Below are 21,603 nucleotides of genomic sequence, written 5' to 3'. Positions count from 1 at the left end.
TCGGAGGATTATATGTCTGAACAAATGCTACATGGACAGAAGCACCATGGGATTTGAACTGAGCCATCTGGGCAGCAAATCTAGAACTTGAAAAATCCCCCATGTCCCTGGGCTCCAAATTAAACTTTACAAAAATCCAGAAAGTCACTATCATCCAAATTTAAGAAGCATTCAAGCACTACAAGAAAAAAAAGAATGACACTACAATCAGTGTGAAATTCGGTTTTTCTTCTCTCTTTCAAGGAGTCATTCCAGAAAAAGTTATCACTCATTCCAGAAGAAGTTATTTTCAACTTTAAGTGAAGGAAGCTTAACGTGCTTCATACTTGAACTAAATTTTGGGTTGTTTTAGCTCTAGGTGTCCTTGAAGATGGCACTAACTATGGTAATGTTATAGCTGTTTTAAATAGAAAAAGCATATCACTAACAAAACAATTATGCTAACCAGTTTTTACAATTCCCTTTTGAAAAACGTGTTCTCCACATGAATAAAACGTCAAATCACTGGTTCCCCCTTGAGTGTCTAAATGCAATGGTTTTAAAATCAAATATATTATCTTTAACACCCTGAAAGTTTTTGTGAACATTACATAAATGTAAAGAATGCAACAGGTTAAGTAAAATTAACAACCTAAACATTTCTCAATCATTCTGACATCAGTGTGACATAAACCATTGTAAAATGTGCTTGGGCAAAGATTCTAACTAATAGCTGGATATAATTTTATTGCAATCTGACAAGAAATTGTACACTTGAACCTCTTTAATCCGGCAACCCTGGGAAAGAGGGTATGCCAGATTAAAAATTTGCCAGGCTAGCGAAGGTGCTGCAGGGTTTGGGCGTGAAGTGCTTACCTGGTGCCCTGCTCCCAGGGGCATACATGGCTCCATGCTCCCAGGCACCCGTCTTTTGCTGCTATGGGAGCACCAGAATAAAACCTGAATGGAAGTGCATTGCTGCACTGCCATTGCTCCAGTTGGAGGGGAGGAGGAGTGGCAGCATGCAGAGCCACTTCCTCCTTCACCTGCCAGGGTCCATATCACAGGTGTCGCCACATTAGGGACATCAGAGTACACAGGGTCAATTGTATTAACTGAAGAATCAAGAGCATGTAAATAGATCTTCACATATTCATTGTTTTTGCAGATCTTATGCTGGGTTTGCCTATTTAAAATGTACACTATAGATGTACGTGACAATTCTCCCCCATGCTTTATGAAATTGACTTATGGATTCAAAAGTGCATAACTCTAAGATGCTTTGGACAAAATACCTCATGTATGTGACAATTCTATCAATTTTAATGTCACAGCTGCTGGATCTGTAGATCTTATTTTGGTGCATGTATCATTCTTGTATGTCAAGATAGAAATACAGGGTATGGAATTGATTATAGTTTTAAATGTGCAAATGAAATCCATCAAGGGTGTTTCCCTCAATGTCTGAGTGATCACCTGTGAACAGCCTCTTTTGTCCTTTAAATCTAAACAGTGTTTGGTCTTCCGAAGATATGTGACCACCCCAAGTGATAGGGTCTGTCTTTGGCTCTTATAACACACCCAGGAAAACAGCCAGGGACCCCAGCGAGAAAAAGATTTTCCCTGGCTTAGAGGTTTAGCTGAAATAAGAACAGTTTTAGGGTAAGTTTGCGATAAGCTTTAATGTGTCAAAACTAGCATTTTCTGTTATTTTAAATTTGTAATTTATTTTGCTTTGCTTGTCTTCACTTGAAACCACTTAAATACTACTGTTTGCCCTTAATAAAATCACTTTTATTTACTATCAAGCCCAGTGTAAATAACTTACCTAGGGGACCAACCAGTATGTACGTCTCCATTCATTGTTAAAGGGGGCTCACCCAAAAGGTATATTTGGGGTTCTGATCCCAGTTGGGGTTGTTTACCTAGATGCTTGAAACTGCATTCTCCTCAAACCTGCAGTGACTCAGTGTCTGCACTGCTCTTTTGGGGAGGGACAGTGATCTTAGCTCTGTGCCTTGGCTAGACCAAGAGATCTGTCACACCAGGTGAGGAGCCCCAGCGAGCAAGAAGGTGTCAGTGGCTTTGTCAGCACACCAAGAAGCAGCCCCAAAGGATGATCTATCACCACACCCCATCACAACATGGATATCTCAAACAAGATCCTAACTCACATGTACACATACATACACCAACTTGAATCGTTTTAGTTCATATGCTGATAGAGATAGGTTTCCTGGAGGAAGAAATAATCAAATAGATGTTTCTATCCTGATTTTAGTAAGGCTAAGTCTATGCTACATGCTTCTTGCACAAGAAGCCTTTTACACAAGAGCACATTCACACCTCAAAGCGATGTGCTTTTGCACAAGAGAGTGTCCACACTGCATGGATGCTCTTGCACAGGAAAGCTCTGCGCACCTGTGCTTTTTCCCATAGGGGTTTCTAGAAACCCCTCTGAAGCGTCCACACTTCCTTTTTCACAGTTCTTGCACAAAAAGGCGAGTTATACCTCATAAAAGGAGGTTTACCTACAGCGGAAAAAGCCCTCTGTTCTGCTGTTTTACTCTTGATTTCCTTGCACAAAAGCACATTTGAGATGTGACTGCTCCACGGGATTTTGCGCAAAAACACCTGTTTTTGCACAAAAACCTTGCAGTGTAGACATAGCCTTAGGCTTTTGACCCAGTCCCACATTACATTCTCATAAGCGAACCAGAGAAATAGTATAGATTATGTTACTATAAGATGGGTGCACAACTGGTTGAAAGACTGTATTAACAGAATACCCATTGAAAGTATGCCATGTAATTGTGAGGGCATACCTAGTGGGGTCCCCCAAGTGGCAGTCCTAGTTCTTTGCTCTCCAATATTTAATAATGTGGACAAAGAAGTGAAAAATATACTTATAAAATCTGTGTGTGGCTCCAAGCTGGGAGGGATAGCAAATACTCTGAAGGACATGATTAGAACTCAAAATTACTTTGACAAATTGAGTAACTGATCTGAATTCAACAAGATAAAATTTAATAAAAACAAATGCAAAGTACTTCATTTACTAAGGAAAAAAAATCAAATGTACAATTACCAAGTGGGGAATAACTGGCTACCTGGTAATACTGGTGAAAAAGATCTGGAGCAAGAAGGATGACAGTAGATCACAGAGTTAATAAGAGTCAACAACGTCATGCAGATGTGGAAAAATTAATATCATTCTGGAATGTAATAACCGGAGTGTTAAACATAAGACATGGAAGGTAATTGTCCCTTTCTACTCAGCATGGGCGAGGCCCCAACTGAGGGCACCACACTTCGGGGAAAATGTGAACAAACTGGAGAGAATCAGAGTTAGGGATGTAAAAGGTTAAGCAGTTACCTGGTAAGTATCAGCTCCACTGGCATGCTTACGCAGTAACCGGTTAACCAGAGCCACCCTTGCCCACAGCATTTTGGCCAGACCCCAGCTGTACAATTAACCAGTTACCCATTTAAAAAATTAACTGATTAAACAATATAATTGTATTTACATCCCTAAAAAGAGTCCACAGGAGAGCAACAAATATGATAAAAGATTTAGAGAACCTGACATACGAGGTTTAATTTTGAGACAAGAAAATAGAAAACAATAAAAAAAGACCAGGGTTCCTGCTAAGGTGCATGCCTGCGCCCAAGAATATCTAAGCCTGCCCACCTCCTTTGCAGAGCTGCGCAGTAGCACTCACCTTCCTGAAAGACCTGGAAGGTGAGTGGCATGGCTTCTCGGGTAGATGAGGATGGGGCCGTGTTGGGGTGGCTGTTCCAGAAGCCAGGACCAGGAGCCACATGGCAGGCAGCTGCTCTGGCTCCTCTAGTAGCTGGGGCCACGGCTGAAGCCCGCCAGAGCCAAGTCCAAGTCCATGTAGGTAGTGGCTTCTCCCTTCCAGTGGGCCAGGGCATACGGTGGCCAGAAATACCAAACCCCTGCCGCCGCCACCCCCTCCCCACACGCACACACACCAGGGGGAAAAGGGGCGGGGGAGGGGACACCAAAGTTGTTGGGGGTGGGGAGGGGGGGAAAAAGGACTCTGAAACTTATTAAGCAAAAAATATAATATAAAATAAAATAAAACCACATGGCCCCTTTCAGAGTGAGTGCAGAGTCAGAATAGGGATAGGAACAGGGGAGCAGTTGAGCACTAAGACCCAGGGAAGGCATTGCTTCCCTCGGTCTTTAGGCTTTTTGCCAGCGGCCATTTTGTGTTCTTGTTCAAGCCAGAACTTAGCTTCCCTGCAGAACCAGGGAAGCATTGGGGGGGGGAGGGAAGGAGGCTGGGCCTGGGCACTAGGGTTGCCAGGTGTCCGGTATTTTCACCTCCTGGCCTGGAAAAAAAAAATCAGAAAATACCAGACATTTTAGGTGTCCGGTATTTTCTGAATTTTTTTTACCCGACAGGAGGCAAAAATACTGGACTGTCCAGATCAATACCCAACACCTGGCAACCCTACCAGGGTAGTGTGTTTTAGGTGACTGCTCCACTTCAGTGGGCCAGGGCCACATGGGGAGTGGCTGCTCTGCTCCAGCAGCCCAGGACCAGGGCTGGGGCCACATGTTTAGGCAAGCTACTCTGGCAGGCTAGGTTTGAGTGGGGAACAGCTGCTCTGGAGGAAGGGATCTTTCCATTTAAATCTCTGCAGTCTTACTGTAGAGTACAGTACGTACAGTACTAAGGGAAAGAAGTAGCTTTGAATAAATTCCTTCATTAACCCCATATTATTTCTTGTTTCTGGTTTAACAATTACATGTTTTTGAAAGTGGAAATGTTTTGTATTTATAAATATTAAAGAGCATTTAAATATATGTAAATTGAAGAAAATATTTAAAAATCTGCTTCCCAGGCAGTAAGATACCTTTTTCACTGCTACTCTGACAACTGGCATTACAGTTCTGAACAAAGTACCCTCAGTAATCTAAATCCTGAAACCTTCTCTTTACAAAATGGGGGGCAGACATTCTGTGCTGAGTCAACAGGAGGCTTGCAGCTGGTGCAGAAGGTAGGTGTCCCCTGCTTCCTCTCTCTGAATTTTCTTGACTGTTATTTTCATGCTTCATTCAGTGTCTTGTAAATAATTTTGAAGCACTAGCATAATTTTAAAAAGTGTGTTTGTGTAGTAAAGCAAACATGTCAACTTCTGCATAGCCATCTCATTAGGCACCTAGCTGTGATTGTGAAAAAAAAAATACTGACCCCACTGATAAAGTCAACAGCAAAACTCCATTTAACTTCAGTGTGGTCTAGGTTTCATATCTGCGATGAAATGGACTACAGATGGATGTGGCTTTGGGGATGGAGCGTGTATTAAAAATGGCTATTTCTACATGTTTCATTATTATTCTTGTATAGCTGGTGCTCATGTCAGGATTTTACATTTATAGGGTGCTTCATATCTCTTTAGATGTTGACTTCCATAGAGGCATGCCACAGGCTCCCACTCCACTGCGGGGGGAGGGGAGGGGAAGGGAAGGTACACACTGCCCCAGATGCCACCTGGCTGTGCCAGTGAGTGTCCATGCTATTTGTGCAGCATTATGCAGTGTGAACAAGAAGCCATGAAAAAGCAGAAGGCTGGGCAAGGCACTCCCTGTCTCCTTTGTCTCCATACAATAGCATGTAGGTGGTTCTGGAGACACAGAGCATCCTCTCATCTGCTAGCCAGGAGTCACACATCATACCATTGGATGCCCTAGAACAGGGGTGGCCAACCTGCGGCTCTGGAGCCACCTGTGGCTCTTCTGCAGTTAATATGTGGCTTCTTGCTCAGGCACTGACTCCGGGGCTGCCGCTACAGGTACCAACTTTCCAGTGCTCAACTCCTGGCTCCTCCTCCTCCAAGCGTATTGCACCCTCGCTCCTTCCCTCCCCCACAGAGCCTCCTGGGTGCCATAAAAAGCTGATTGCAGTGGGCAGGAAGCGTAGGGAAGGAAGAGGAGGCACTGATCGGTGGAGCTGCTGGTGGGCAAAAGAGGAGGTACCTGATGGGGACTGCTGACAAATTACTGTAGCTCTTTGGCAATGTACATTGGTAAACTGTGGCTCCTTCTCAGGCTCGGGTTGGCCACACCTGCCCTAGAACCACTTAGCACTCCAGTGGCACAAAAGTACCCTAACAGCAGTCATCTCACTTCCCTACTTGGGTCTTATCCCCAGTGTAGGTAGGAGACCGCCCTAGCTTGCTTAGAGAAGATGAAATGGCTGTGTGGTGCCCCCTTCCCCCGTCAAAGCTCCCAGGACAGGGGCATTTTGGAGGAAAAAAGGTTGTTATTACTCTGCTTATTTTTGGCCTCCTATGACTTCTATGGAAGTGTGGGCAATGCAGACTTAGAGCAGCCTTGAGGCTAATCTAACATGCAACAGCAGCTGAACTTGTTTCTGGCAAGATGGAAAATACAGAAGGCACAAAGGGGGACTTAGATACATCTTTCACTTTTTCAGCATTCCTGCATTGATGCACTGTGGTCATGCCTTGATATCCTAATGAAAGGTGAGATGCTGTAGTTCAAACTTTTCTGCTGGAGCTCATACTCTTGATATTGCTAGCAAATCCTCCAACATCCTTTTGGTGTTTTGAATTCCGACAGTAAATCATAGGACTGGAAGGGAGCCTAAGAGATCATCTAGTCCAGCTGGGAGAGGATCTGGGAGAGGGTTACAAACAGAGGAAGTTAGCTACTTAAAATTTTGCAGTATTTATCTTTTTATTTGATTTCATATTAAATAAACACTTAAAGTCATGCACCTTGTTAATTATCCCTTGTTTTAGAATTCTTTTTCCATAACAGTTTAAATTTATTATGTTTTACGGGCGCGTGTGTTTGTATTTTTAATAACTTGTGTGCCACAGTGGCACACATCCAAACAAGCGCACATGACCTCAATATTGGTGCACAAGACAAAACTCACTCCATTTATGGATGGTGTGGCGGGCCATCACTTACCCGTGGGGAGGACAGCCGGGGCCGCCGTATGCCGGGAAACGGCGGCCAGCCCCAAGCCCTCCCCTACGGCCTCGGCACAGGCGGGGGGAGCTGGCGGGACCACACGCGGCCGCCGCGTCTGCGTCGGAGCATTGGCCCCTCCCCGGAGGATACGCAGAGCAAGGGTAGGGGGGAGCGAGGCAGACGCGCGGCGTGGGAGGACGCCGGCGCGCTGCCGGAAGGGGAGGGGCCCCAGGCAGCGGTGGGCCAGTTTAAAAGGGCTCGCCGCCAGCGAGGAAGGGGGCAGCCTCCTCCCAGAAGAGGCGGCGAGGCTCCAGAACAAGGACGGATCCTGAGCGGCACTGAGGCCGGCAGTTGGCCCGGCCTCGGCCCCGGGATCCCCGGGACAGGCACCGCGGCTGGCGGTCGGTCGGTCAGCCCCTGTTCTGACGGCGACCGGGCTCCACCCCGCCAAGCCTGGAGGGAGCGGCCGAACCGGGAGCGGAACCAGCAGAGGGAGCGAACCTGAGACCTCGCCTGGACGACCCAGGACCCGAACTGCTGAACCAGGGTAGGTGGAGGAGAGCGGAGCCACAATCTGGGGAAACCCGAGAAGGGAGGAAGGAGCCCGGGGCGGAACGCTGGTGGCGGCCGTGGGTAGACAGGTTACGGCCGGAGTGACCCCCGTCTACCGCTCCGGGGCACGAGCAAGCCCTGACGCTTAAGGCCCCGGGCTGGGACCCAGAGAGAGGGTAGGACCGGGTCTCCCTCCCTCCCCCGAAGGAGCATATAGCTCCGGACAACTTAACTTGGACCTGTCATAAAACCAGGACCCCGATCGGGAGCGCACCAGGACTGGGGGGGGGGGGGGGGCGCTCAGGCCCCACCCTGCAGGAACGGGTGACAACCTCTGGGTCCGCTGATCCCCCCTTCCTCCCCGGGGAGGGGGTGATCACACCCGATCACCCGGGCTCCCGGACGGGGGTCCAGGGCACGAGATAGACAAAAAGAGGGTGTAGGGGTCCACCGAGCCCCCCACTCACGCCGGGAGGCGGTGATCGCACCCCGAGCCCCTCACAGATGGAAACATCTTAGAGGAAACACTGAAGACTATCAATATTTCTCCATGACCAATGAAGACAGGACAAGTAGTGAATCAATTTAATCACACCAAGGATTAGATATTATGAAAACATATTCGGCTATTCGGTTAGATATTATGGAAATATTTCTAACTGTAAGAATAGTTAAGGTCTTGAATAGTGTAAACTATCACTGGAGGTTTTTAAGAACAGGTTGGACACACATCTATCAGGGTATTATATGTTTACTTGGTCCTGTCACAGCATAAAGGACTGGACTTAATGACTTCTCAAGGTCCCTGTCCCTTTCAGCCCTGTATTTCTAGAATTCTATGAAAATGATTTAATTGTACTTTCTTTGATGAAAACTATCCCATAAGCACAATTCACAAACACTTTAATGATTTTCAAATTTAAGAATGCTACACAGTGGTCAGTGAAAACACATTGGCATTATTTCATTTGAAAATTGTGTCTGTGATACACACTTGTGTACTTATGCTTGTGAGATTGAATACACTACACAATTCTACACTTTGGTACATTTGAACTAGGAAGCATTGCAAGTCAATGTATCTTAAAAAGTGTTTACATTGAAAGCTTTACAAAAGCCTTGCAGATTGCTGATGTGCCTTAAGGCCACAAAGATACCACATGCAGATATGAAATAGAATCCACTGGTACACCCCACAAAGGCAAAATCTGACTTGAAGATTTATTAATCAGAAATCCGAAGTAACTCAACAGCAGGAAACTACCACATGCAGCAGTACTCAGTCAATGTTGATAGCTACTATATTAGGCTGGTGTCCAACCAGCTCTAAAGCTATAGCCAGCTAGCCACACTCTACCTGCCAAATAGCCACATTGTTCAAGCCAACTAGCCATACTCAACTGGCCAAACAGCCACATGTGGCTATTAGCTAGCTTGTTGGACACAACGGCTTTATACCCATACTTCAATAGTACTGCTGCAATTTGAGCACTTACGTTTCGTGGGATTAACTGAGGCCAGTGCACCTTTCTTTTTCTGGCGATAAGTACAGGATTGTGTATCAGAAAGTTCCCTATAAAGAACTCAGATAAATATCATTGTATTCCTGTTTTGTTTTTGTTTTTTCCTGGTGAAAAAACAAAGCATTCTATCAGACAAAAAGAAAAAGTTTCCCACCTAATTAGCGAGGACTAATTACTTTCTGAAGATTAGCTAACCAGCCATACTTCTGTATCAATTGTTAATATGATATGTCTTACAATGAACATCCCACTGGTAGGTACTAATACTCTGATAGGATTTATCATTATAGCACTCAGCTCTCAATCAATAAGTTAAATAATAATAATAATAGCAACCTCACCATGAAACAGCATGCACTCAGCTAAACAAAATACGCACAAACATGCCTGATCCAAAGAATTGTTGATCTCTCTCCACCAATAAATAAAGATTTAATAGCAGATGCTGTAGTGAGGTTTCCTACTATTAAAATTTCTTTAATTTTACAGTTTTTGCAGCACCTTTACTAGTATAATAGGAAGAGTTAAAACAAAAAAGCTAAACCACAGTTGTCAGATGAATAAAGTTCACCATTACATGCATTATCCTTGTTTGTTTACTGACAATGAAATATACCCAGCTGTAAGGAACAACCCACAAAATTCTATGTAACTCTGGGTGGAAAAAGCCAGCATGAGCCTAAATAAGACATTTATGTCCCACATTTAGATTCTCACATTTAGTTGAGTATCAGATGCCACAACAGCACACACTGCATGATTAAAAAAAAAAAAAAAAAAAAAAAAAAGTCTCTACATCACCCCCAATATATGCTGGCACTGATGTGTCCAGCTTCCCATTTGTCCTCAAGATCCATGTTTACGTTACAATTAACACAAGGGACTGCAGCCACTATGCCAGATTACAAATTTATACATTTGCCATTGTACAATGAACACCCAAAGGAACAAGCCTTGGGGCTAACCTCATGAATCAGCAAATTGTCAAATGAATGACCAAGATCCTTGAATAAATGCTCAGATTTCCTTTTTCCAAAAGTCTTTAAAAGGTTTAGAAAATGATAGAAATGTAGCCGTGTTAGTCTGGTGTAGCTGAAACAAAATACAGGACTATGTAGCATTTTAAAGACTAACAAAGATGGTTTATTAGATGATGAGCTTTCGTGGGCCAGACCCACTTCCTCAGATCAAATAGTGGAAGAAAATAGTCCACTATTTGATCTGAGGAAGTGGGTCTGGCCCACGAAAGCTCATCATCTAATAAACCATCTTGTTAGTCTTTAAAATGCTACATAGTCCTGTATTTTGTTTAGAAAATGACCTTGTTGCTCAGGATTGCTAGTAATTTATAATGTAGCTCCCTCTTCTGGCTTGCTCTTCTATAGCAACATGGTTATTTAAAATATAGCATGCAAATCTGAAATAGAAAGTAACATCATTCCTCCATTTCTGATAAGGTACTATGAACTGCTCATACTGGGACTATGAGACTGTAAGAGCTGTTCATCGTTATTTTGTACAAAGGGATTTAAGTACAATATATCTGAGTAGCACATTAAGAAAAAATGAAGCTGCTCGAATCTCATGTATTTCTCATTGCAGAAATAGTTTTTTTCATAATACAGTATAAATATGAAAAAACAGCAAAACTAACAATTGGTTTAAATCCCTGTGCAATTTTCTCCCCAGAAAACAGCTGATAAAAGAGGCTTTACCATTTGTACCTATATAATTGCACTAAAACTTATGATTTCTTGAGTTCCCATTTACAAAACTGCTAAATGGAAATGTAAAGTCCTAAATTGCAGAACTGTACTACAGGCTCTGGTTCTTTTGGTTGTGTTTAAGGATGTTAAGGAATAGTCGACTATCCAATAAGCAAATGCTTATCCAATAGTTAGTGGACCCCCCTGCCTTGCTGCCTTTATCAGATAGAGGCAGCAAAAGGGGGGGGTTACTTCCAAGTGCCGCACAGCTGAGCCAGAGATCAGCTGTGTAGAATTTTCCCAGAACCTGCGGGGGGGGGGGGGGGGAGGTTAGGTAAGGAGTCCCCAGCTGACCCAGGGCTCCATGGCATTGCCCCTTTGAAACTCCAAGGTGGCATTTTCAAAGGGGCAGTCGCCGCACAGCTGATCCCCAGCTCAGCTGTGCAGCGCTGCCCCTTTGAAATGCCAAGGTAGGGATCAGCTGTGAGGCAGCTTTGAAATACCACCTGGGTTCTGGGGAAATGCAGCACGGAACCCAGGATCAGCTAGGGAATCCCCAGCTCACCCCAGGCTCCACCGGCATGCAGCACAGCATGGAGCTTCAGGGTCAGCGGGGGATTCTGAGTCCCCTGCTGACCCCAGGGTGCTCTGGCTTTGAAATGCACAACAGCCCCCACTGGGGACCATTGTACATTTCAAAGCGAGCATGCCCCTGTGCAGCCCGGAGTCAGTGGAACGTCCCGCTGGCCCCTGGCTGCATGCGGCATTGCTCATTTCTCCTTTGACATGCAGGGGCTCTTGTACATTTCAAAGGAGGAATGAGGAAATGTCAATTGACTAATCGAACAGTCAGTGGGAATTCCATCAACTAGTCTATTAACCGCAACTACTCAACTAGTCTATTAACCGCAATTTAACATCTTTAGTTGTGTTAGTTCATTCAGTACTCCAGGAATTGGGAACCTAGGACCTGTCAGCTGTATCCAACTTCCCTCTTCCCTTGATCCAGCCCACGGCAAGGGTAGGGGCTTACTTTCTGTCACTCCCACAGTGGAGTGAGCTGGCACTAGTGCAGGGAAGAGAAGGCCAGAGTCTCACCCTGAGCCACATCAAGGAAGCCGGGGACCTGATCCGGCCCTGTGGGGCTGCAACCAAAGGGAGCCCCTAGTGCCCCCACCAGATCTTGTTTGTTTGTTTGTTTGTTTCTCAGGGGACAAGCCAGCGAGGGAAGAGGAGGAGAGAACTAGCTGGTTCTCAGGGGCCAGGCTTGTGAGTTGTGTTTCTCTTGGGGTTTTTTGTTTTGTTGTTTCTACAGTGCCAGAAGGTTAATGGGGGAGAGTGTTTGATTGTTTATTTGGATTCTCATTGCTATGTGGCCCTCCAAAATATTTTTCTTTGGTCAGGGGCCACCGATCCAAAAAGGTACCCTGTCCTGCAGTATTCAAGTGGGTTGTGCCCACAAAAGCTCATGATACCATCTACATGTTTTGTTAATCTCTAAGGTGCTGCAAGACTACTAATTTTTTAAGTTTATTCAGACATTTAAGGATAGCCTAGGAGATTGTACTCTGGGGAAAATTCTGATCCCCTTCTCAGCAGTGCAGAGGGCCACACAAGCAACAGAATCTGGAGCAATTTTTCAGCACATAAGAAACAGAATTTGGAGGGGACAACAAAGGTGCACTTGCCCTATACTGTACAGCCCTGGATGATTACAAAGACTGGCTTTAGGGTGGAGTGGACAGTGAAATGGGAGGGGGTGGGTGAGAGTTGGTGATTCTCCTGCTACAATAGGTGCATCCACAGGCTACTGTCCTCACCTAGATAAGGTTACAGACCTCATAATTACACTAGTGACCATGGAATAGCTCATACAGCCTCTCATATCTTGCCTTTTTAACATCTTAATATCCACACAGCTGCAACAGCACTGCAATTAATATTCATAGACTCAGACCCATAATTTTCTGGAAAGTTACATCAGGATGCATATCCACAGGGTGAAACTGTCAAGAGCATGCAAGGAAAGCTTTACTATCCAAGCACAGATAAAACCACAACCCCCAGGAGATATGGGGGCAGAGTTGAGTGGATCACCAGGAGCACCAATACTGGGAGATCTGGAGATGATGAGAGAGAGGGGAAAGATCCTGTGCAAGTGTGCACAGACAGACTTCCAGCAGAATGTGAGTTTCACTCGGTCAGACCATGTAAGAAGACCCTGCAGATCTTAGCAGAGTGAAGAGAGTTAGGCAGACTGGAGCTTGGGAATAAGTACTGCCCCAAGGGTGAAGCCTAGAAATGGGTGAACCCTAACCCTAACCCCTAACCCTGTGCAGGCTGCAGGCACAGCTATATTGTTGGGGGGTGGTCTGCAAAATTTTAATGGGGTCCATATCCTCAAAGATTGAGAGCCACTCTATTTTAGGGATGCTTCCTTGTCAGGGCTGTATGCACCTCTGTAAAGAATACAGATTGGATTACTGTATGTGTCCCTAGACATTAGTACTGTTTAGTGGGAAACATGTAACCTAAAAAAAAAAAAAAAATGTTAAAAGTGTGTGCCAAATTCATCTAAAAAATAAACCCACTGAAGTGAACAGATTTACAATGGCAGATGTTAATTTGGCCCTATCAGCATAATTTGCTTGGTCAAACTATACTTACTTTTCCTTGATTTTCTGCTCTTGTCCTAGCAAGTTATCCTCTCTTTGAGGTTCACCTAATTTGTGTGACAAGTAAGAATCCTAGAAAAATTTTAAGTCATGGTTCAAAACAGGATTTACAATACCATCACTGATTGCAGAATGGGATTCTTTGTTCCTATATTGAATAGTTATAAACTTTTTACTCATTCCTTAAGAATAAGTCCTGTTCTAGTTCCCGGTCAGTGAACTCTCCTTGTTTGACTCCAATTTATTTCATATTTACTTTTGGGTCTTTGATAACGTAAATGTTGTCTTTCACACTGAGCTGCAAGTTAATTAAAAACAGTACCAAGCATACATTTAGTTCAGTCCAGTACACTTAGGATAACTCACGAATCAGAATTATATGAATCCAAATAGGTTTGATACATATTGACATTTAAATCTATTCCAAACCTTCCCTTTCAGGCCTTTAAGGTTGCTTTGTGACAGATCTTACTCAGTCAAACCTTTAAAAATCAAGGAAAGTAATGACAAGTCTCCAACATTATATGCTGCTTGAGAATTATCATGCATGCTTTCAATCATATATGATATTGTAGTCGGGGTTTTGGTATGTTCCACATCTGTAGGGGAGAAAATACCAAAGAAACCCACTGCAGTAGTATTTAGTTTCAAAAAAGGGAGCTACACAAAGATGAGAGAGCAAACAGCAGAAATTAAAGGGAACAGTCACTGAAATGCCTGCAAGCAGCATAGAAACTATTTTAAAAGACCATACTTAATCAAGGCTCAGAGTAAACACATAGCCCCAAATAAATACAATACAGCAAGAGTACCAACAATATGCCACCTTAGCTAAACCACAGAGTTAAAGACATCCCTTAAAAACTGCAAGTCAAAACCTGCTGAGGAATATAGAAAGGAGCATAAACTCTGCCAAGTGTAAAAATATAGGAAGGCAGCCCCTTCCTCCTACAAGAAAAAGAGATCTGAAGACCAACTAGCAAAAGACAAAAACTAACAGCAAACACTTTAAGTGTATCAGAAGTAGAAAATGTTCTAGGAAGTCAATGGGGCAACTGGACAATGCAACATGCTAAACAAAGACTCAAAAAGAACAAAACCATTAGGTAGAAACTAAATTAATTACATTAATCACTTGAATCCATCTTCACTGCAGAGGAGGTGAGGGCTACTCCCACATCTGAGCCATTTTTTCAAGGTGACAAATACAAAGAACTATCCCAGATTGACGTGTCAATAGAAGCAATTTTGGAACAAATTAAAAACTTAAACAGTAATTAAGTCATCAGAGTGAGATGATGTTTACTCAAGAGCTCTGAAGAAAACTGCAGAATTACTAACTATGCTATGTAACCTATTGCTTACATCAGCCTCTGAACCAGATGACTAGAAGACAGCTAATAAAATTGTTTTGAATAGCTTCAGGAGATATTCTGGCAGTTACAGGCTAGTAAGTCCAACTTTAGTACAAGTTGGACTCCATAGTCTGGCAACCTCAAGATCCTGACTGGTCCCGAAAGAGGGATTTTGTCAAACCAGAAGAAGTCATTTCTGCCCCACTGCAGAGGGTTCCCTGACCCACTGAAGCAGCAGTGCCCACTGGCAATCCAGCCACCCTGCCAGCAGCCTAACCCGACTCCTGCAGCAGGGTTCCTGGCCTCCAGCCCCCCCGCAGCCAGCCCGGCTGGGACTCCTGCCTCTAGCCTTCCACCAGGACTCTCTGGTCAAAACGAGGGATGTTGAGTAACGATTAATTTGCTAGTTGAGTACTCAATGGAATTTCCATCAACTGCTCAACCAGTTGATAAGCACTTCCGTATTCCTCCTCTGAAATGAACAAGAGCCCCAGCAGGACTCTTTTGCATTTCAAAGATGGAACGTCACGCGGAGCCCAGTGCCAGTGGGAAGTTCCCATCTGATCCCAGGCTCCAAGTAGCACTGCCTCTTAAGTATCCCCTGTCCTCTTCCCCCCCCTCCCCCACTTGCTGCTTCTATCTAATACAGGCAGCAAAGTGTGTGGGGGGGCGGGAGAGCAACTAATCAACTAGTCGTTTACATCCCTAGTCCAACCATATCTATTGTCTTACCACACTACAGATGTTGCATGACCAGAGAGACATGGTTTAGAAAGTTTCAACCTGTACTAGGCAAATTAGTTGAAAAGAACAGAATCAGTAACTACATAGATGAACACAACATGTTGGGGAAGAGTTAACACAGCTTTTGAAAAGCTGTGTTAACTCACCAGTCTATTACTATTCTTTGGATGAATCAGTAAGGATGATCCAGCCAATACAGAATACCTGGATCTTCAGAAAGCCTTTGACAAGTATCTTAAGCAAACTAAGTAACCATGAGATAAGAGGAAAGATCTCCTCATGAATCAGTAATCAAGTGAAAGACAGGAAATAAAATGGTAAGAATAAACGGTCTGTTTCCAGGAAGCGGCAAATAGTAGGATCCCCAAACAATTTATTCTGGAACATGTGTTGTTCAACATAGTCCTAAATTATCTAGAAAAAGGAAGTGAGATGGCAAAATCTGCAGATGATTCTATAGTTAAGTCCAAAGCAGACTGCAAAGAGTTATAAAGGGATCTCACAAAACTGGGTGAGTGAGCAACAAAATGGCTCATGAAGTTCAGAGTCAAAAAGCGCAAAGCCATGCACATTAGAAAAAACTGGAAAAAATAATGTAAGTGGATACATGAAATGATTGGGGCCTAAATTAGCTGTTACTACTCAGGAAAGATCTTGGAGTCCTAATTGATAGTCAACCAAATATTTAACAGAATGCTAGGAATCATTAAGAATCATTAAGATATTAAAGACAAAAATATTGAATGCCACTATATAAATCCATGGAAAACCTACATCTCAAATACTGCATGAAGTTCTAAGGGATCCATCTAAAAAAAAGACATTAAAATTGTAAAAAGTAAACAGAAGGGCAATAACAATGATTAGGGGTATGGAACAGGTTCCATACAAAAAGTTTTAGAAAGACGGGGGGGAGGGGGGCTCTTCAAAAAAAGAGACAAATCAGGGAGGCTATGATAGAGATCTATAAAATCATAAATGGCATGGAGAAAATGAGTAAGGAAATTTGAACATATAAATAACACAAACACAAAAACTAGGGTCACCCAATACAATTAACAGGCAGTAGGTTGAAAACAAATAAAAAGTAGTACTTCTTTACATAACCAACAGTCAACCTATGGAACTCATTGCCAGGGGATGCTGTGAAGGCCAAAAGTGTAACTGGGTATTAAAAATAATTAGGTAAGTTCATGGAGGATAAGTCTGTCAACGGCTAAACAAGATACTGGGCTAGATGGACTATTTCTCTGAGTCAGTACATCTGCTTACACATTTATATTTCCTCACAGCAACAATTTCCATCTCCAAATATTGTCATTACACCTGGGCTGCACGAGCCATGGTGGTATAAGCTTAGCAGAGAAAGGTACACACATCCCACAGTCGTCATGAAAATTTAAATCAGTACTTAAATGCTGAATCTAAAGGCCACCTGGAAGCATATCCACTGAGCAAACCCACATAGCACAGCACAGTATAAAAAAAAAAAAGTTTTAAAACCCTCCTGCTCTCTTCAAGCAGACAGCAAATGCAAATCATAATGCAACAAATCAATGTTGCCAGTGAAACATGCTCCTTGGCTAGCACATCATAAAACACAGACCATATTGTAGAATGCAGGCTCTCTTTTTTAACATGTTTTGGATATTCAAAATCATGTGTGATAAAGTTATTTTTAACACAAAACAAGAGGCTATTCTGCATTTGGTCTCTCAGACCCAAAACGAATACATCTCAGGTTACCTCCAATTCCTCTTTCAATGCTGAAAAGAAAAATTAAAGTGTTACAACCAGATATTGCAAAGCCTCACTCAAGTCATCGGTGTACTGGTTTCAGGGGTGAATCTTATCAGTAAGGGAGGACAAGCTGGGCCCCTAGTTACCAAATCTGATGTTCCCTAAAAATGAAAAAAAGAGTTGAAACGTTTTCCATGGCCTCTACATATACCAACAATGCAAAATGTTGAGATCCACCCACGCCTAGCAAAGAACAGTCACATTTCTCCAGCTCTCTGTGACACATTCAGAAATGCACACCTGACATCTCTCCAAATCCCACCCCAGCAAGTTGCTTCTTTCTCCATCATTACAGCAAGACTCGCCACAGCTAGACACGCCTGAGTTCAATGCACATGCCCAGAGAGCTCTGCTTTTCGCAGGGCACGGCTTTTGCAGAGACCCAACATCATCTGTGTAAGCATCTCTTACCTTCGGAGACCTCAAACTGTGCTGCTCCATTGAGCTGATACAGGCACCAATCAACGGCCTCCTCGCCAAGGGGGCAGCCAACTAGTCAAACAAGCAAAGCCACAGTCAATAACTGCGCAGCTCACACCTCAGCGCTCCCTACGGAAGGGCGAGGAAAGAGAGAGGGCGGCAGGCTGGGGAGGACAGGGGGGAGCAGAGGAAGCGGGAGCAGGGGTGCCCGGGGGAGGGAGAACGTCTCCAATACCCTGCTTTTGGGACATGTGTGCTGCCCTCCGAGAGGCGCCCAGGACTGCTCTTTGCTTTGCTCTCGCCACCCAGCGCTCGGGGCGCCTCTTCCTTCTCCGGGCGGAGCGGGTGGCGCTTGCCGGCAGCTCAAGCTGACTCGGGCCGCTCAGGGAGCCGGGGGAGGAAGAAGGAGGCTCCGCCCGGAGAAGGCGGCGGCGCAGCCTCCCCACCGCGCTGGCCCCGGGGAGGCCGCCAGGCAGCCCCTACAGGTGTGAGCGGATTGCGGGCGCGGGAGGGAGCCACGGGCGCTGCATGCTGGCCAGGGGCCGCAGGAATGGCCTGGGGGGAGGCGGGGCGCGTCAAGGTGTGTGGGCGTATCCGAGGGGAGCAACCTTCAGGCCGTGTGAGAGCCTGCGTGGGGGGGTGTCAGCCCCAGGCGTGCAGCCAGCCGCCTTAGCGAGCGCGGTTTCTCCAAGCCCCTCTCTGCCTACGGCCCGCTAAGGGGCCTTCTCAGATAGCCAGATAAGGCTCTTCTGGGCCCGCCACAAACATCTGCCCTAAGACGCCCCCTTCCCCCAAAAGCACGAAGGGAGCCCCGAGTATCAGGGGCAGAGCTGTTACTTATCTGGAGTTAGCTAGTGATTCAGTGAAAACAAATTACTCTAATCTAGGCAGGGGGCCTGGGACAATTTGTACAGTGGGGGCACTGAGAACTATTGACCCAAACTGTAAACCCTGTATGTGATGGAAACCACTTCAGGCAAGGGGGGTGCAGCAACACCCCGAGTTCCTGCATCTATGAGTGTAAGCAAGAGTCTTCATAGACACAACAGGGGCACGAGAGAAAACCTAGGCACTTACACTGAGAACTGCTGGACACTAAAGACTCTAGACCTAACAGAGACATAATTTTAGGGCTCATTGCAACTATTAGTAACACATCCTGCTGTCTGCTACCCTCCTCTGTTCCAGGATTGCAGAGTTAGTTACTAATCATAGTCTGAATGCTCTTGTACAATATATGTGAACCCCTAAGACTAGTAAACTGTCCCACCTTGTATTTAGCTTGCTCACTCTGGTCACCTTCCCCAAACTTGAGGAGAAAAGATTAGTGATGCTTAATAACTTGTCCCTTCCATACCCTGCCCACCTTGTCAGTTTTCACCAAAACAATCCTGAGCTGTGAGGTTTAGATATGAAACTGGACCTCCCTTAAGTATCAAGGAGAAAAGATGTGGGATTTCAGTTCAAGCCCATGTCTGGCTTCATGTGTACAAGATGTATGATCACTATGGAAAAACAAGACCATTACATTGCAGATAACATTGATTTTACTGCAATGTTCTCCACAATCTTAGACTATTCAGAAACTATAATGAGTAAGTGCTGCAAACACCATAATAATTGTTAGGTTTTAATGGAGACCTCTCTGAGTTATATGTCACTAACATATAGCTGTATCAAAAGCTTCAGAGGGGTAGCTGAGTTAGTCTGTAACAAGAAAAAATTTAAAAACAACAAATAGTTTAGCAGCACCTTAAAGACTAACAAAACATATAGATGGTATCATGAGCTTGTAAGTACACCTGCTAGTTGCAGGTGAAAGTTTTAATACACTATATCAGTCAGATTGCAATAAATCACACACTATACATTTCTATATTTCTGCATACATGCAGACACTAAAAACATTTCTGGAGCAAAATTACATGTTCATTGACTGTTCTGTTCACCAGTTTTCTTGGCATATGATTTACCACTAAAGTTCTTAGTTTGCAGCTAGCAGCAGCATCTAGCCTACCTATTCTCACCTTTCTAGGTGATTGATAAAAAGTATCAATTCAGAAATAAATGTGTAAATACGTTTAAGACAAAAGCAATGTATTTTCCAGAAAGCCTCAGCTACTTTTAGAAATACAGGCAGTCCCCGGGTTATGTACAAGATAGGGACTGTAGGTTTGTTCTTAAGTTGAATTAGTACGTAAGTCGGAACTGGCGTCCAGATTCAGCCGCTGCTGAAACTAACCAGCGGCTGACTACAGGAAGCCAGAGGCAGAGTTTCAACACCCCAGGTGTCCCCAAGTCAGCTGATGCTGAAACTGATCAGCGGTGAGAAAAGCCCCGTTCGTAAGTACGGATCCGACATAAGTTGGATCCGCATAACCCGGGGACTGCCTGTAAATCAAAATGCCTGGATTTAATCTCTCCTGTGGCGTTAACCCAAATCACCCAGGCTTATTATAATGCTTTCTATAGTTAACAATATTTAAGGATTTAGACAATGTATGTCCCTGGGCCACATTTGCTGGATATTCACTTGTTTTCTAGTATCTGAAAAGATTAATGAAGGAAGGTATGTTGATGACTAAGAGGGGAGAGGAAATTTCTGCAGCTGTATCAAGCATAAGCTTCATCCAGACACATTCAGTACTACTGACTCCATTCATAAAATACCTGTGGACCTTGATTGTACTTCATGCAAAATATTCTAGCCATTAAAATCAATCTTAGCACTTCAGCAGTTTTATTTTCTAATAGTCTTTTGGGATAAGTCATTTTGCAGTCCACCATATCAGCTGGAAAATATGGAAGTGTAGACAATGCCTTGGAGAATTTATCTGAAAATGGATTTAAACAGAAATTAGTCTCACTCTGTGTAACTCAATAATAATGTGGCCTAACATTGTTCAAGTGTTCTTCATTCAGGATATCAAACTACTTTGCAAATGTTCTATGTATACATAACTTATTCTCGCTTTTTCTGGGGTTTTATACTGAACCATTTTTTGTTTGTTTTTTTAAGAAGGAATATAATCTGATGTCATAAGAACAGAAAAATAGCCATACTAGGTCTGAAAAAGGTCCATCTAGCCCCATATCCTGTCTTTCAACAGTGGCCAATGTCAGTCACTGGAGAGGGAATGAAAAGAACAGGTTATCATCTAATAATCCATCCTCTGTCACCCATTCCAAGCTTCCGTCAAACAGAAACTAGGGACACCATCCTGGCAAATAGCTATTCATGTCAGTTATTGTGGAGTAAATCTGTCCATAGAGATGTCTCATCTAATATGAGTTTCCATCAAAATAACAATTTTAATTCATGCCTTTTGATATTTTGGAGCAATTCTCTGTGGGTATGTGGGTATATGTATAGTATGAAAGCTCATTGGGCCTCTGTAATGTATATGAACCATGTTGACCAACCCACAATCAACTGGTTGATTTTGGATGCATGACCAGTCAATCGCAAGGCATTTCAGGGCCCCTCCCCCATTATCCCCACCCCTAAAGAAGTAGCCTGTGCTGGCGCTACCTCCTGGGAAAATGGAGATAGCACCAGCTTCCTGTGGTATGGAGAGAGAAGTCTCACAGCTGCGCGCCAGAGCTGGCATCTCAGGAAGCGCACGGGCTGCTCCTCCCCTCCCCCAAACAGCTGGCGCGCTTCCTGAAAAGCCAGGTCTAGTACACAGCTGGGGACTTCCTTCCCCCTGATGCCTGCCTACCTTCCTTCCTGCGCCAGTGGTGGGGAGGGGAGAGAGGGAGGGAGGAAGGGGAAGTCCCGGGCTGCGAGACTCCTGTACCGCCCACACAGGAAGGAAGACAGGGAGCATGGGGAAGGAAGTCCCCAGTTGCACACTAGACCCGGCTTTTCAA

The 21,603-nt window shown here is 44.3% G+C and overlaps 1 protein-coding gene across 3 annotated transcripts in view; it reads right to left on the bottom strand.

The window, feature by feature from the left end:
• PPP2R2C (protein phosphatase 2 regulatory subunit Bgamma) overlaps window positions 1–18,300 on the bottom strand; it is a 271,511-nt gene extending 253,211 nt beyond the window's left edge. Inside the window, exons 1-2 of one of the 3 annotated variants that reach the window (XM_006128213.5) lie at window positions 17,966–18,300; window positions 17,722–17,802 (exon numbers count right to left, since the gene is read on the bottom strand). In XM_006128213.5, coding sequence (XP_006128275.1) covers window positions 17,722–17,802; window positions 17,966–17,981 — 97 coding nt within the window. In that variant the 5' untranslated portion in view covers window positions 17,982–18,300. The remainder of the gene's footprint in view (window positions 1–17,721; window positions 17,803–17,965) is intronic. The other 2 variants (XM_075930765.2, XM_075930767.2) reach the window with 2 other exon arrangements.
• Window positions 18,301–21,603: the final 3,303 nt, after the last annotated feature.

Source organism: Pelodiscus sinensis, chromosome 4 (assembly GCF_052426305.1).
Source record: "Pelodiscus sinensis isolate ZL-2025 chromosome 4, ASM5242630v1, whole genome shotgun sequence".
Classification (NCBI taxonomy): Eukaryota; Metazoa; Chordata; order Testudines; family Trionychidae; genus Pelodiscus; species Pelodiscus sinensis.
The sequence above is the reverse complement of the archived record's forward strand: the minus strand, read 5'-3'. Positions and strand labels throughout refer to the sequence as shown.